This window comes from Athene noctua, chromosome 9 (assembly GCF_965140245.1).
Source record: "Athene noctua chromosome 9, bAthNoc1.hap1.1, whole genome shotgun sequence".
Taxonomy (NCBI): domain Eukaryota; kingdom Metazoa; phylum Chordata; class Aves; order Strigiformes; family Strigidae; genus Athene; species Athene noctua.
The window spans coordinates 22,415,354-22,432,818 of NC_134045.1; the positions used below are offsets into that span (position 1 = coordinate 22,415,354).

The following is a 17,465-nucleotide window of genomic DNA, read 5'->3' on the forward strand; positions in this document are numbered from 1 at the left end:
TACCAACGCTTTTTGCAAGTAGGGAGTGTCTTGTGCTTCTGCTAGAAACGTATCTGCAGTCATAGTGAAATTCCGCATAGCCAAAGCAACATTAAAAACAAACCCCAGCTTGGCTTCGATATGAAAAATACGGAACAGCAGTTGCTGTGTGCAGGATGAAAGCTGATGTTTTGCCAACCTGAAGTGTAAAGCTGGTGCTGGAACTGGGGCCTGAAGAATGGGAGTGTTTGCCAAAAGGAAATGGAAGCAGGGATGGAGGGTTTCGGGGAATGCATCAGTGTTGGCCGTGCCAAAAAATGCCTCCCCTGTGGACAGGTCTGATTACGATAGTAACCGCATTAGCCCATGCAAAGTGCAGCTGGAGCCACAGTTGGCCTTTTGCATGTTCTAGCTGGGGAAACAGCATCTCAAATGCACAGCTAAGAGAGCTGGGTTTGGATCAGCAGTCTGTCTTAGTGACCAAAGGGCTGTATGCAGGGATTTGAGAGAAAGACAAGATGCCAACAGAAACAAAGCCCAGTTTCTCTGCTTGGCAGGGGGAAGGTCTACCAAAGATGACCTCTTCCCTCCCCGCTTAGGGGGCTAGAAGGAAACGACAGTTTTTGAGTTGCTTTCAGTTTTTGGAGGCGCACACACTTTAGTTGCGTGCAGATTCGTCTTCAGTGGAGCCCGTAAATTGAAGATCTGCTTGCCCAGTGTTTTTAGTTTTCTTTTTCCCCTTGGATAGAATATTCTTCCCATCCTCTCATCCCGCTGTGTTGCTGAAGGATATCTTTGCAGTAGTCTTGAGCACATGGGAGAGCAGAAGCCCAGAAGGATGGTCAGTCGGGTGACAACCATGTGCAAAGGAGGTGGAGATATGTATCTTTATATCTCTCTCTAACATACATAGATATGTAATACACTTTAGGAGCAAGTTCTTCAGTGCATTAATGTCGCAGCTGCCCAGTGTCATGCTGGGAAGTGAATGAGGAGGCAACCCTGTGAGCCGCCTGGTTCCACTTCCACTTTGCAATTCTCTTTGTCCAAGCAGAAATGTGTTTCATCCGTGTTTCATCCGTGTTTCATCCTTCTAAAATTCTGTTTATTTCATCATTCTTTTACTTTGCATGGTACTGTCCCAGTGGTATCTGAGCAAAGGGCAAACTCTGTGCCGGTGGGAAGTATCTGTGTTCCAGCTTGTGCATTAGTAACAGCTGAACCCACATCACCACTTGCTGAACCCATTGAACTCTGTTGGCTTTGAAACAGCACTGATCTCAGTGTCCGGGAGTTCTTGCTTGGCTTAGCTGAGATCTGGAGCAAGGTGGTAGACACTGTTGCAAAAATAGACAGGTGAACGAGTGTAGGCTGAAAAAGGAGGTGAGTGAAGATGTTGTGATGGGGAAGCGCAGCAACAGGATATCAACATTCAACTTGCTTGCTGCAGCCACAGTGCACGTGGGTGGTGCTTTTACTTAGGGGTGCCATGATCTGGCAATTAGCCTGGAGGCCTGAGAATCAGGAGACCTCAGTTCTGCTCTGGTCCTGACTTGCCGTATGACCTCAAGGAAATCATCTCAATTTTCTTGTTCTCTCTCTTGTTCTTACCTTTAATCATCAAAACCATGAGCTGCTCAGGGCAGAGTCTGTCACTTGATATATTTATTCAGAGCACAGATTCATGGGTGCCAATCTCATGCAATAAATAATGGCGATTTCATCAGGATCTTTTTTATATGAAATGGCAAAAAATGAAATGTTATTTAGACCTTAGCTGAGTAAGAATCAGGAAGTGTCTAGCTTATAACGTTTCCCTCTAGTTCTCTGGCCTGTGGCAATGAGCTTGTGGGCAAGTGAGTCTCAAATGACCAAGGCAGTTGGGTTCAGAGAAGCAACTGAAGCAGAGAGGTTGATGCACTTCAGCATTTAGCATTGGGTAAAATGAAAAATACAGAAAACGCCTTGACCTGAAATCATGGTAGAGTGCAAAAGTTTGCTGCTGCTGTTTTGCAGCTGTTTTAGAGAGCAGCACATTAGTCTTTCTGTGCAAAACCTTCAGAAGGCATGAAGAGTTTGTCTACTGCAGCATGAGCAGTCTCAAGTCCACAGTTTGGAAAAGTTTCTATAATATTTTCCCGGCACCATCCCTGGGTGGAATGGGATGTTTTTATAGACCTAGGTTTTTTAGGTAAGTTGCTTTTTTTCTTCATATTGGTAAATGTTGCAGGTAGGAACTTAGTTTGGAAGGCTTCAGTAGATCCAGCTGGTGGTTTAAGTCCGTCTCTGGCTATCAGGGAAACTTCTGTTAGCAACAAGTTATTCTTAAATATTTTTCAGAATGCCATGGAGTAAGTGATGCCTGCTAGTGTTAAAAGCAGAATATGGATCTAGCGGAGTTCTGGCCATGCCATGCTGTCTTTGTTTTCATGAAGGTAACGAGTTACTAGACAAAATGCCAGCAGGTGGTGCTCAAGAATACATGGTCCAGCTCCTGGGCTTTGTAGGACAAGCCAAGCATCTGTGTTGAACATCTCAAGCAACTCTTCCTGTTTCTTGTTATGCAGTGTTTTAACAAAATGTTCTGCTGCAGTGGAGAAAACCGTTCTGGTGTCTGCTCTCAGTGGTTTTTTTCCCTCTGTACATTTGCATCTAGCAAGAGGCACCCCCATTTTACATAAGTGCCATCGACGTTAAACTGTAACACTAGCTTGGCTCAGCCATCCCCGCAATGAGCTGGGGAGGACCTCTGTGCGGGAGGTTGACCTTTTCCCTTTTGCTAGAACTGCCCTCGTTGCTCAGCAAGAAATAAACAATTGCTGGCACACGCAACCCTCAAAGCCGGCGTACGTTCCTGCAGTAGCTCTAGCTTCTCCAATAAAGAAACAATTAGTTGCATGCTATTGAGCGCTAAAGGGCTGAAGAGCAGAGAGCTAGAATTTATTAGGCTCTTCTGTATTAGGGTTGGCAATTTTTTTAATGTAATGAAGATAGTATTTGCTGATGGAAAGACAGGTTCACAAGAGTACACAGTGTTTCCTGGCCATTAGTAGCAAAGCAGGGATGAAATTTGGTCATCAAGGAGGCTAACTTCATCTTCCCCTTTTTGGATCAGATGTGCCAGCTGCTTTAAGATGTTCCTAACATGAAAGGTCTTCCTAGGACTAAAACAGCAGTTGTTCCATGCCATCTGATTTTGTGCATTAGAGTCCATTTTTCTTAGATGTCAGCTACATCAGTATTATTCTTGTCCAAGGAAGTGGTATATGAGCAAGGGCTACGGGTTGAGGCCATTATGGGATAGAAAGACCATCTAAAGATGTTACTTAAAAAAGCTGAAAGTTTCCTTGGCTCTCCTGAACTTTCTGTTCACAGCAGTGTTCAGGAGGTTTTGAGAACTGATGGCAAAAACCACTGCTTAAAGATTTTTGTCGCATTTGCTTGCTTAATAACACTGGAAAAGTAATTTTTCACATGTGGACTTCAATTCCTCCTCCTGTAAAAGAGGCTTGAGACTTAGGTCTTTGGGTTTCTGCAAGACTTAATTAATTAGAGTGATTTGAGAATGAAGGATGTCCTGTCAATGTCACTTATTCCCTGTGCTGCTTCTTCTGAGTACTTATTAAATTCAGTGGTTTTGCTTTTAAAGTCAGCATAGGAAGATTTTGGAAAGACACTAGCTGTGTGGTTCTGGCTGGTCGGTAACTAGGAGGGTCAAATTCCAAGTTGGCATGTGTTATTTTCACTCACATAAATTGTTGCAGGAGCTGCTGCTTTTAGTGAAATCCCAGTGAAACTGGATTCCCACCCCAGTATTTTTATTGTACATGCTATTAATGATGAATGTTGTGTGAGTATTTTCAGCAACTGAAGGCATCTTTTACACCTACATCCAGGGGGAACGAACTCCTCGCACGTGTTGACATGCCTGTTCTTTGATATGGGTCTTTACCAGGCAGCTTTGCTTTTAAAGCTCGTGAGTGATTGTTTCTCCTTGCTCCGGAGTCAGCGCAGGTAGAATAGAGCAGATGGCTCAGTGTTGGCTAAGTGCTTGCTATACACAGCAAATTGCTTCTGTAACCAACTGATAGGTTTCAAGCTTTAATTGAGGCTTTCAGCAAGGCGCTCAACAGTGAAAAGCATTCTGCTGAGAAAAACAGCAGTGTAACCATGGGCAAAGGTTCAGGATAGCAGAGTTCAACCCTCTTGGGGACGGCTCCTCTAATTTATTTATTTATTTTCGGTTGCTTTCCCACCATCATTCAAGACTTCTGTAATGTTGCTTGCAGATTACAGCTCAGTTTGTCAGTGCGGCACAATCCTTTGTGCTGAAAACGTGAAGCAGAGACTGATAAGGTTGGATTTTCTGCTTGCGGTGGGCTCAGGGTGTCTGCAAAGGTAGCTGTTCCCTGATGCTCCCTTTGAGTCACTGCCTGCCTGCTCTGAGCAGCAGCTTTTGTAGGTCTCCCTTGCACAGCAGGGAGTACAGGTCCTGCTGTCTTTTCTCTTATGTACGTCAGCATCATCGGAATTTTAATTTTTAATGGACATCTCTAAAAGGGAAAGGAAACCTCCCTTGCTCCTCCCTCCCCCCAAGCAAGAGTGGATTTGACAGCGGAAGGAAGATATTTGTGGTAGGGTTGTCTGAGCAGCGTCCTGTTGGGCAAGAGGGTTTCCTTCAGCAGCTGTCCCTTAGGCTGAAGGAGCTGCTCTCCAAAATCACGTCGTAACTCGCCCAAGTAAAAGGGAGCCCAGAGCAGGCAGGGATACAATAACCCAGTGGTCTAGCTCTTGCAGTCTCCCCGCCCCTACTTTTTATTCTGCTTTGAATTTGAGTTCTTCATTGTACAGGACCAAGGAATAAATTTATTCCAATTTCAGCATGGAAGATGTATCTCTTGAGCTAGCTTTGTTTAGCATCCTCGATTAGTCAGAAAGGAGTTGCTTCAAGTTACAAAGCTGGCTGGTTGGCTTTGAAGTTTAGATTTTATTTAGTGCTGGAGTGGGTCTAACAAAAGACCCTAAAAAAAAAGCACTATGTGAATAAGATAAATTCTCTCCTTCAAGTTTCCTAAAGAGTCCAAGACATCTGTGATCATGGTAGAAATAGTGCTGGTAGCTTAAAAACGCCAGTGGACTCTTTCTGCCCCAAGGAGCTCAAAAGTACAGAGATTTTTGCTCAGTTCTGAAATCCCAAACACATTGGTAGCATCTGCAGCGTGTTTTTATGTTCCTTTAGGTTTTCAGTGGCTTAAAATGCTCTGGAAGTGTGAACTACTGCCAGCGTGCTTTTGTACTTGTATGAATTTAATTAAAAAGGTAATTGGATTGCTTTATCAGCCTTTACATGTCAGCCCAGTGCCACCTTCTTCTCCCCCCTCTAACAACGTTGACAAACCCAAGGCATCTGAAATCTGTATTTTTCTCTATTGTTCTCCTGTGTCTCGGATAGGGTACAGAGGTGACTGTGTTTTCTGTTGAGCATGAGATCTGCTGCCGTGGTGGGAAGGAAGTGGCTGATAAGCAGAGAGCCAGCCTGCTCAGATGGTTCCTGCAGGGGCTGCCCTGTGCAAGTGGAGGGGGAAATGCCGTGCAGTGGCAAAGCTCCAAAACAAAACAGAGCAGACTGACCCTTTGCAAAGTCCTCTGCCTTTATTACACTGATGATGTATAGCCCAAAAGGCGCAGCTGAATCTCCAAGCTGCACAACATGGGCAGTTTTTGTGATTTCCCTGGAAATGCTGCCGAGGAACGTAAGATCCATTTTTAGTGCAAAAAACCACTGACGTTTTCATGTAAATAGAGAAGTGCCCAGCCTTTGTTGTTTAATAAACCTGAGGATGTATCCAGACTTCTTGACATCCCTTTGACCGGAGGACCAGATTCACACACAGAGAGATGTGGAAGGGCATGTGAACCAAACAAAACGCTGCAGCCCTGGCCGTTGCTCTCCGTCAACAAGCAGAGCTCCTTCCCCGCCAGCTCCGTGCCCCCAGTGCTGCCCCCAGTGCTGCCTGCTTTGGGAAGTCTCTCCCAGCATTAGTGTGTGCTTCGTGGGGTTTTCGGGAGTGGTGTTTTAATGCTCGTCGTCGTTCCCTTGGAACTTCTAGAGTTTCATCAAGCCACCTCTGGGAATTTGGGAGGGTGGGTTTTCTACTATTTATAATACAGAGCAGCCTCTGTTCCAGTCGTTTGTGGCAACATGGCTGCCAAGGAGGTAAGAATTGTCTTTGGCTTATTCACCTGATGTGTGGACGGGACAATCGGTGAAATAGTTTGAGCACGGCCAGAAGCAATGCCAGGGCATGCAGAGGACTGGGGCAGATGGGATTAGGCAGTCAGGAATGTTTTTCTTCAGAGTGAAATGCTGTTGCGTGGAAGACTTGGAGACTTTACAAGTTAGTTTCTGTTACAACTGGAGGGTGACAGCATGACTTTGCAGGATCCTTCAAGACAGAAAAAAGCCTGTGGGTCTACTGGAATTTTTCACTTTGATGAAATTGATTTTAATTCATTCTGAATGTGAATTCACCAATTAGCAATGTAGAATAAAGTATCTGTAGTATGTAGAATCTCTCTTAATGACTGTAACTTCCTTTAAAAAGACTTAGAGCTTTGGAAACAGTGCAATAGCAGGTATCTGTTACTAGCCTGAGGAAGAAGGTGTTTGCAAGAGGAGATGATGGAAAGGAAGGTGCTCTGGAGTTAAGAAACCTATTTGAAAATAAAAAAAGGGAGTTACAGTTTTTCATCGTTTCCACAGAAGAAACTGGTTTAGACATACAAGATTTTCTTTTCCATGTAAATATATTAAGTACAGCTTTTCAGGAAGCAGAAAAGGCAAAACTCAAAATACAAAGCAGTCCACTTGACAGTGGCATGTAGGAAACAACGTATACAGTCTTTTTTTTTTTTTTTTCAAGGGATTTATGGTGGTGCCAGTGTGACCCTTCAATTTTTCTTGCAGAAAAAGATTTACAAGTACAAGAAGGTGCTCAGTAACCCCAGCCGCTGGGAGGTGGTGTTGAAGGAGATCAGGACGCTGGTGGACATGGCGCTGACGTCTCCGCTCCAGGATGACTCTATTCACCAAGCACCACTGGAGATTGTCTCAAAACTGCTCTCAGAGGTATGACCTCAGCAGTGCTCCTGCAAGACACTGTCACGTTTAGATGAGAGACAAACAGTTAAAAGTTTGTGGGTGGGTTTTATTTTAACTTGGGGTGTCAAAATTGAGCCTTCGAGTCTGCTCGTGACTTCTACTGACTTGAGTGGAATTTGTACTTGCTGGGAGAAGGAGAATTTGACCCATGTTAGGTAAATTTTGAGAAACAAAACAAAACACGTTTTTCTTGAGGCTTTTTCTTGCAGTTGTTGATTATTTATGGTAAATTTATTATGAGTCTGATTCATGTCTTATTTCAAGTCGGTGGTAAAACTCCCCCCGACTTCTGTTCTATTGGCTTTGTTTCCATGACCGATAATTCTTATAGCAATATGTCTATACCAATAAATTCATTGTGAAGCTACTTTATTATTACCAGTTCTGTCAAAGAAAAATATTTTCCTTCTTCAGAGTTATCCATCCTTCTTTTATAGCATCTATTTCAAATAGTTAACTTTTCATGGACAGGAAATGTAATGCCAAACAGTTTTTTTCATGTCTTAGTTCTGATGTGCAAAGTTTTGCGATAAGCAAAAGAGTTGCTAGCTAATTTTCTTGTAGTAGGCAAAGATCTTAGCAGCTCACAACTTTGTAACCTCTGAATGGATCATACTGCTGAGAAACTCTTTTGCATAGTTGGTAGCATAGGTGACTCCCAGTAAATTTATTGGCTTTTCTGGTTCCATGTTTGAAGAAGGAATTTCAGAAAAACTACAGCAGTTAGTTGACTACCAACAAATGGTATAGAACACCACAACAACCCTTTTACTAGTTTTTGTAGAAACATACAGCCTGTCTTAAGAAAACATTTTTGAGAAATGTATCACTAGCTTTAATTCTCCAACTGATTGAGACCTCCTCTGGCATCGTGGTGTTTGTATGCTCAGCTTTCATGGCTGGTGTGGCTTGAATCTGAAAGTGCTGAGGGAGAAATGGAAGCTTGCACAACCCCTTATAGCAGATAGTATACCACCTTCTTCAAGAGAATGATTTTAATTTCATGCATGTTATTCTGAAAATAAGCAATTGCAGTCCTTAGCCTTTCTGCTTGTGTCTGGTGGGTAGTTAAGAGGACTGTCTATGCTGCTGTGCCAACTCAGACTGCTCTTTACTCATTCATTTCTTCTGTTCAACTCCTTCAGAACAACAACTTAACCACTCAAGACCATGAGAGCATTATTGTGGTGAGTACCCTTCTGTCAAAATCTGAGGACAAATCTATATTGCTTGATAACACTTCTGTTAATGCTTGCATCTGCCCCAGCAAAGTAGGGCAAATATGAAAGCATTTCCACCAATGCTGGTGAACTTAGGCAGGATCAAACTCATTTGTTCTACAGCTTCTTGTGTGGTTTTGTCATTATTTTTGTTTCATAGATCAGTAACAATAAAGATTCCTTGTCAACTGACATGAAACAGCACAGCATGTTGAGGGTTAATCATCTCCCAAAATGGCCTCCTTACTAGGCTACACAGTGCAATGTTCATATCTATATATGTACTTTAAATAGTCAAAAACATCATTTCCAGATGTGCCCTATAAAACCCCTTGGGCTTAGTAGTTTCCTGAGGGGCTAATGCTACCATATACAGAATGTCTCCATTGCTCATGGTATGTGAGCAAGTGATTGTTTTTGTAAGTGTGGATATGGGTATGTGTCACTGCAGTTTAACCCCTTGCTTACTTGCTTTACAAAAATACCCTCTTCAACTTCTTTATTTTCTGTAGGTTGCATTTATTTAGACATAGAAATAAGTGAATCAAATGACAGCTCTCGTCTTTGTGCAAAATATAAAAATCTCAACAATTTTATCAGAAAGGTGGAACTTGGTTCCCCATCACAGTAATTTAATTTCAGTCACTGGCAATTTCCAGGAGATTTTCCCAGTAAACTGATCTAGAACTTCACCTGGTAGTATTGCATCTCTGTGACTCTTTCTCCAAAATGATAAGGTGGCAGGTAGCTGCTAGTAGGTGTGAATTGTGTTTAACTGCTGCTTAAGATACTATGGAATCGGGTCACTGAGATAAGTTTCTGAAGTGGCATTTACTTTTCTTTGAGATCTGCTATAGGTTTCATTTATATTCATTTATATTCATGCTACGGGTAATTCAGGCCTCCAGTTATGGCTGGTTGTTTTGGAGGGGGGAAGGATTTTTGAATAAAAGATGTAAGGTGGCCCTGCTGTGAGCAGGGAGGATGGACCAGGTGGCCTCCAAAGGTCCTTTCAGCCTACATTATTCATCAGTTCTGGGTGATGGCTTCTTCAGTTCAAGTCCTGCCCTTCTGTGGGCTGTGCCTGAATCATTAAGGAGGTGGCACTTTCTGGGTGCACAATCATTTGCCATGCAGGTGGAACGAGCTTTCCTTCTCTAGATGGTGCTGGAAGAGATCAGTGTTACAACTGATCCATTCCCAGTAAGGAAGGGGAAGCACATCTTGTCATAACTCACAACACGAGACAGCAAGTTTCTCCTTTTAACCACAGTGCACATAAGGAAAATACAGGGTGTTTTCATGCTGTCACTCTTCCATGCTGGCCGTACAGGTGGAGCCACAACCTGCTTGGCAGTGTCTGTTGTGGTTATTCCCTACATTCTGTAAGGTCTAGCTTGAAACGGTAAAGCTCATTTTTCTCAAGCCGACAACCAGCCGGTTACATCTCTGATGTATTGTGGTGATCTGATGTGGTGATCCTCTGACAGTTACCGGACAGGTATAAACACTTGGTGATTTTGCAATACTTGGCTCCTGTGGTTTGGCAGGTCCTATAGCAAACACTCCAAAAGATGGATTCAAGGAAGATGTTGAGCTCAGGTGTTGGGTGAGGTGTGAGGATATTCTAGTCTAACTGAATAGTGTTGCAGTCTCCATCAGTCCCCTGTTGCTGGACCTCCACCAGAGGAAGAGTGAACACTTGCAGATGACGATAAGGAACAGAAACTTCACAAGTGTTATGTGTAGCCACAACAGATCTTTGCAGATGTGCTTGGGTTTCAGTGTTAAAATTCACATTCATCTTGACCTGTTTGTTTGTGAAAGTGGCTATTGTGAAATGCAGTCATTGCAAGCAGGCTTGCCGGGGCTGAAACCCTTAAGGAGACAAGAGGGGGAGCAAAAAAAAAAAATAAGAATCAGGCTGCCTTAGTAAAACTCCAGATGCCATCCAGATAAAGTATCGGGTGTTCAGTTGCTTGATACAAAATGTCCTAGCTGCTGTGTTTAGAGTCTTACTCTAAATGGGTACTGGGAATCCCTTTAGCTCAAGACTCAAAAAGCCCGAAGGCACCATCACCGAGAGAGAATACATTATTCTAGTACAGTTTTCTAATTTCCAAAGGAAGTAACAACATAAGTTCATTACACCCTCAGTGACGGGTATGACCTCTAATATATTTACCAAGCATAGGCACATCGGTTTGCGTAGCAACAAAGAAGGAATTGTTGATCTCAACTTTCACAAGTTTATGTGCTTGATTTTGATGAATAGGGTCTTCCAAGGTAAGAACAGTGCTGTGTTACTTTTAGTGAGGTATTTCTCACAAAAAGAGCTCAAACTCTTCCTTGCTGCATTAAATCCTAAAGCAATTGGTCTGTTCCTGTTTTCATTTAAACCATTATAAAAATTGTACTCTTTTACTGTGCTTTATGTATCTACACCAAGGTAGTTAAAAGCAAAATTTTCAAGAGGATTCATAGCAGAGATGTGCTTGAGCTTACGTGCAAAATAAACACAAGCCCACCTCTAATTTCTCTATTGATGTGTTTGTCCTTATGTTTTAAAAGTGGGCCTTTCTTCCCCCAAGAAAAGTATTTCCCTGCAAAATACTTCCTCCAGTTGCAGCCCTCTAATTAAGTTTTTTTCTCTCTCTTTCCCTCTTCCTTTTTAAAGGCAATTGCACCTTTGCTGGAAAACAACCATCCTCCTCCTGACCTCTGTGAATTCTTCTGCAAGGTATGAGAACAGCTTTGCTTTCTGAACTCTCATAGTTGTAGATGAGTTTAGTTCTTTGAGGGGGTTGTTGATTTTCTTTAACTCCTTACCTCATGCCCAAATTAATTTCAGTTTTTGGTCAACAACCAATGATACTGGAATAGTTAACAGCACCATTATGATAAATAGATCCATATCCTTAGTACATCAGACTGCATGGTCCTGATACTCTGTGAGAGTTAAAAATCTTCAGACTCCCACCCCTCGGTCTGGGTACGAGAGATGTCTTACTGCATGTTCTATTTAGCTAATGCAAAAATCGTTGGAGTCACTGTGTTCAGATGAGTTGGTAATGTGATGCGTAACTCAGCCCTAATGGTATTATGTCATTGGGTGATGGCAGCGGGAAGATCACAAGGACCCATCCTCTTTTCTGGTAAATCTGCGCTTGTGCTGCATTTTGCATCCTTTCCATAAATTTCTGAGTACTCTGGATTGCAAAGCTTCTGGATTTGAAAATACTGCTTTTCCTCTAGGCCTGTTCGTGTTTCCGTTTCAAATCTGCTTAAATTTGCTTAGTGGTGACTGGGTATACATTTGTCAAACATTCTGGATGGCGCTTATAATTCCCATCCAGAGTTCTTCACCAGCAGCTTCTGCCCACAAAAATTAGTTCAGGTTTCCGAAACTCCTCTGACTGTTGCATTTTTATAAGCCAGTCTTAGGGTCATACCTAGCCTTGGACTCAACTTATGGTTTTGTTGGCCTTTGGTGTCTCTATCAGAGGTGGGCACCTAATGATCTTTAAATGTGTGGGATGGGCTGTGTGTAATTGCAGGAAGGGAAGCAGTTTTGGACTTCTCAGAACTGAGATGGGCAAGGCTAATGAAAAGGCTAACGTATCTTCAAAACTGACCCTGCCTTGAGTGGGAGGTTGGACCAGGTGACCTCCAAAGGTTTTTCCCAACCTAAATTTCTCTGACTGATACACATTATGTTTTGGCCTGTGATTGGGGGGGGGGAGCTTATTGGTGCCCTCCAAGATCCACCACAGGTTTTTAGTGTGGGTCCCAAGGAAAGGATGTTTGTGCCATGACACTGCCTGTGTCTACACATCTTTTTGTCCTGAACCCCTTTAGTTTTAAAACTGTTGGCAAGTTTCGACCAAATTTGGCAAAAGTTGTAGAAGTCCACAAAATACTACGTTCCAGCAAATATTGTGAATAATAGGTGGTAGGGAAAGAAACTTGTGTAGTTTATGAGCTCCCATGGTAATATTCTATTAGATGCCAGCAAATCCATAGGAGAGAGCAGTGTTATGAGTACACTAATCCCAGGAAAGATTAATTTAGCCCTTGGATCTTGTTAATCTTGGGGGTTAGTCAGTGTATGGGGTGTGAAGCCAGACAAGACCCATTTTCATGGTTTCTGCAGCTCACAGAACGCCTTGTTGCTCATTACAGCACTGCCGAGAGCGCCCACGGTCCATGGTTGTGATAGAAGTGTTCACACCAGTGGTACAGAGGATTCTCAAACACAACATGGTGAGTGCACCTGTATGGGAACCTAGTCAGTTTGGAGAAGTTTTACTGCGATACCTTTTGTAATTAACAGCTGCTTTGTTGCCTGTAATGAACAAAGCACCGTGATATCTAAATCTAACGGCCCAAACTGTGAGTGCTGCATGGAATCATGTGTTTATTTATAAATGCAGAACTAATAAGCATTCACTGGGACTTTCAGAAGCATCTCAGCAAAGCCATGATTTGAGGAACGTTTCTTTTGGCAGCAGTGCCAGCAGATGCAGCTCCAGCTCTTGGCTCCTTATCTACTCCCCGCATGCCATCCTTGTAGTTATAATGGCTTAAAATCATTTAAATAATAAAATTAGAATAGGGACTTTGTAAGACACTCCCACCTCTCTGGATTTCCATTTTTCTTTATACTCATGTCCAATGAGTTCTTACCGAGGTTTCCTGAATTTCCTTATGCTTTTCTACTATTCTTCTTACATCTCATTCCAGGAGTTGTGTACTCTGTCATTTTATGATTGTTCTCTCCCAGGCTTTCTCTGTTCTCATTGCTGATCAATTCCTTGGTAGCAATTGAAATAAATGCCAGGAGACTGCCCTGCCAGCTTTGCTCTCTCCACCCTGTATACCAGATTTTCCCCTGCTAACTCCAAAGATACTCTTACATGACCCATATTGTTTTTCTAAGAGACGCCTGGGTGTTTCCCAGCCCGCCATCCTTTGTGGCATATTAAATTTCCTGCCATGGTTTTTAAGTTACATGAAGAAATTTTACTTTACAATGTTGTGTCAAAGAGTAACAAATAAATAAAATACTTAAGGCAGTTGACTTGGCTGTGATCTTAAGGATGGATCTCATACCTCTGTAACTACACAATCAACTTTCTTTTCACTAACTGATATAATTTTAGCGACCATCCACTGTTCTGTTGTTTATAGCATGAGCCCAGTAGAAAACAGTTCATATTTCTTATTTTTACAACAGTATTATTATTTAACTCCTTGAGTTTACAGAACTAGGTAGAAAGCCCAAGATGGCAAAAAGGTCATATTCCTGGCTCTGTGCCTGCACTCTGCAGACGTGTAAACATTTTTGAATATTCTGTAGTGTTCAATGAAATATTCTGTAAATGTTATTCTTGGATTCCAGACTGATTTTTTTTTTTTTTTTTTAAAGCATCCAGGGCTCTTGAGGGGTCTCAAATAAAATCAAAATGCATAGTGTAATGCTTGTATTCGGTTAGCTTTAGAGAATTGGGTATATTTACCATACTTAACATTTGCAGATTGAAAATCAACATGTCTGTACCGCAGCGTGTAGTCAGAGAATTTATGGTGTCATATATTAATTGGAGTGGATTTGGGCACTTTACTGCTCTCCAGGGACTTCTGTACTGAATAGTCTTTTAGAGAATGTGTGTGTGTATACATGTAAATAAAGTTATCCTTTAGGGGGACAGTGTTGTTGGCAGTAAACTTTCATAACCTTAGGAGGCCCCATGCAATTCAGTGTACTTAAAGCAGGAGACTTAGCTGTCTGTTCCCACCTTTGCTGTTAATTTGCTCTGTGGTCTTTGGTAAGTTCATGAGAAGTTTTATTCCTACCTATAAAGTGAGGAAAGAGTGTGTAATTTATCTATCATTTTGAAATCTCAAAAGAACAGGGATAGCTTTTTGGTCTTACTGATACTGCTGGTTATGTGCAGGACTGGAGACTACTGTGCGCTGAATTCATAGGATCACAGAATGGTTTGGATTGGAAAGGACCTTAAAGATGATCTAGTCCCAACCCCCGTGCCCTGGGCAGGGACACCTTCCACTAGCCCAGGTTGCCCAAAGCCCCGTCCAGCCTGGCCTTGAACACTGCCAGGGAGGGGGCAGCCACAGCTGCTCTGGGCAACCTCTGCCAGGGCCTCACCCCCCTCACAGGGAGGGATTTCTTCCTTATATCTAATCTGAATTGACACTCTTTTCAGTTTAAAACCATCACCCCTTGTCCTATCACTGCACTCCCTGATAAAGGAGTGTATCTTTCCTGTAGCCCCTTTCAGCCCTGGGAGGCCGCTCTAAGGTCTCCCCTGAGCCTTCTCTTCTCCAGCTGAACCCCCCCAGCTCTCTCAGCCCGTGTTCATAGCAGAGGTGCACTAGCTCTCTGATCATCTTTGTGGCCTCCTCTGGACTTGCTCCAGTAGGTCCTTGTCCAGTTGTTTGGGGAGTACTCAGCAACCTCTTGGTACCTTTGGATTTCAGCTGTTTGTAGGCTCGGCCCAAATGTTTTAACATAAGCACTATTGCTTGGGGGGGGGGGGGGGGGGGGGGCGGGCAAACAATATTGATAGTGTATATTGTTCTGTACCTGGTATGGTGACAGGGCATCATATTATATTTAGAGAGATATTTTATTTTAGAGTGGTCAGCAATGACATCCTCTTTATGATCTCTTGAACTTCATTCTAACTTCAGTTATGATACCTTCACAGGTTGAAAAATTTCATAAAGAAATTGCAACTGCAAAAGCTATCCTTCAAGGAGTTTTCATGAAATTAAATGCACCAAATGTTATAGGAAGCACATAGTCTCATCTGCTGAACTAAGTGTATTTGCAGCTGCCAGAAGGAGTTGTTAGAAGTTCAATGATTTTAATTGTAATACCAACTGTGGAATTGCCCACAGTCCCTTTGCTGGGTGAAGTTACCAGGTAGCCATTCAGTACTAGAAAAATGACACTTAGACCTGAAGGAGACATTGTTCTGCCTAGGCTTGTATTCACATTTTTGATCATTTTCTCCAGCTGTAAAACCTATGAGATGTTAATATAGGTTGTGCTGCAGAAGTACCTGAAACCAAAATAAATAACAGAAGGTTTCAGTGCTTTGGGAATGTATCTTCCTTTTTAATGACCACCAGTTTGTTACCACTTGTGGCGTTTCTTGAAAATTTAATTTGATGTTTATTTTTTCAGGATGACTCTTCTTCCACAGCCAGCTGTTTGAGGGATAACGGGGAGGGCTTGTTTGTCCTCAGTGGGCTTTGGTCACTGCTTGGAAATTTAGCTTTGTAGTTCTGTAACACCTGTGTAATAAAGGTTACATCTGTGTAAATGTGAAGAAATGTGCTGTGGAATAACACTCACCAGACAGCAGATTTTACTCCTTTCACATCTAAAAATAGCAGGTGATGTGAGGAGATGTAGGATTTCAGTTAGGTGCCTTTCCGACTGCAGGATTAGAAGAAAGTGACTGTTGAGCTCACCTGTCAAATTCACATTGTAACTGGAGTGAAATCCCTGGAGAAAGAACTGGTATCTGATTTTATGCTTGATCACTTATTGATCTCATGTCAAAGAGATTTTGTCTAAAATGAGAATAGATACTGTGTCAAACATGGAAGTAGAAAATTATTTTTGAGTTTCGTTTGTAAAAAAAAGTGCGGTTATAAGTGGAGTTAAAAATACAAAACAACAAAAAAGCCATTTCAAAATAAAGGTATAAAGTGAAATGTACAAAAGGAAGATAAGTGCAGGTAGGATTTTTTTAATGTTTTTCATTAAACACATCTTCTGTTTCAAGGTGGATATGGGGGAAAGAGGAGAATAGGAAAGCATGTCATTAGCAGGAAGAACATTACTTCAGCGTGAAGCTGTCAGCATAACAAATTTAATTCAGTTGTGTTTGGGTCGATTCCATTTGAAAACTCACAGTTTCGATGTACATTGCAGACCTGTTTCACCATCTTCACTGAGTTTCTCCTTTTTGGACAGGATTTTGGGAAGTGTCCTCGGTTGCGGCTGTTTACTCAGGAGTATATTCTGGCTTTGAATGAGCTGAATGCTGGAATGGAGGTGGTTAAGAAGTTTATTCATAGGTTAGTTACATCTAATTTATGGTGTATTTCCAGTCCTGTGTACATGCTTTGCTGTGTTATTTCTCCTAGCCCTGCTCATCTCTTTACTGACTGTTGAGAATAGCTGGTGCTTTCCAGTACTGGTGAACAGCAAATAAATTAGAAGAGTCCATGAGGCAATGTTGCTGAGGTTGTTTTTTTTAAAAAACCCTAATTCTCAAATACACCAGGGGTTTTCTGCCTAGTTACACACTGGAGGCAAATGGTCTTTGCTGTGTGCACATTCTTTTTATACATTTAGACTTGGAGCCTCTACAGAGAGATTCCCATTAACTTTAAATCTCATAATGTTAAGTCATGTGTGAGATTTTGGGGGACTGTAGAGATACCACATCAAATAAACTGACAATGCTTCTTAGCCTTCATAATTAGGGCCATTGAGTAGGGATTTACAGGGTTAAAATAAGTCTGTTATGATCATTCTGAAGATTCCTCAAGGCTCTCTGTCCAGGTCTGGCACCCCGTTCTGTCTGACTGTTTTTGCCCACTGAAGTCTCCCTCACAATGCTGTCATCTTGGATTTTGTTTTTCAGCATGCATGGTCCAACTGGACAATGCCCCCATCCCAGGGTCCTGCCAAATCTTGTAGCTGTCTGCTTAGCAGCCATTTATTCCTGTTACGAGGAATTTATCAACAGGTCAGTATGAATTCCCAGCTGACTGCATGCTACTCACTTCCAAACCCATGGCATCTGTAAACAAGATCGGTGTGAGCACGGGTCCACGTGGGTACATGAGAGTGTGTCTTCATTCTCACTCTACTCACTGCTAGCGTTACTTGTGGGAGTTCTGGTCAATCACATACATTTATGTATATTTGTTACATACTGTGTGCTTGAAAACCTGATAGATGCTGAACCTTCGTTCACGTGTACTCACTGAGGCATGTTTTGAGGCAGTGAGCATGACAGCCTGTTATTGCACATCTTTGGCTGCCATGCTTGAAAATG

General features: G+C 42.3%; 1 protein-coding gene across 2 annotated transcripts in view; it reads left to right on the plus strand.

The window, feature by feature from the left end:
• CMIP (c-Maf inducing protein) overlaps window positions 1-17,465 on the plus strand; it is a 137,914-nt gene that overhangs the window by 93,855 nt on the left and 26,594 nt on the right. For both annotated transcript variants that reach the window (XM_074913429.1, XM_074913430.1), the window contains exons 4-9: window positions 6,947-7,108; window positions 8,287-8,328; window positions 11,039-11,101; window positions 12,544-12,624; window positions 16,373-16,476; window positions 17,049-17,153. In XM_074913429.1, the coding sequence (XP_074769530.1) occupies window positions 6,947-7,108; window positions 8,287-8,328; window positions 11,039-11,101; window positions 12,544-12,624; window positions 16,373-16,476; window positions 17,049-17,153 (557 nt within the window). The remainder of the gene's footprint in view (window positions 1-6,946; window positions 7,109-8,286; window positions 8,329-11,038; window positions 11,102-12,543; window positions 12,625-16,372; window positions 16,477-17,048; window positions 17,154-17,465) is intronic.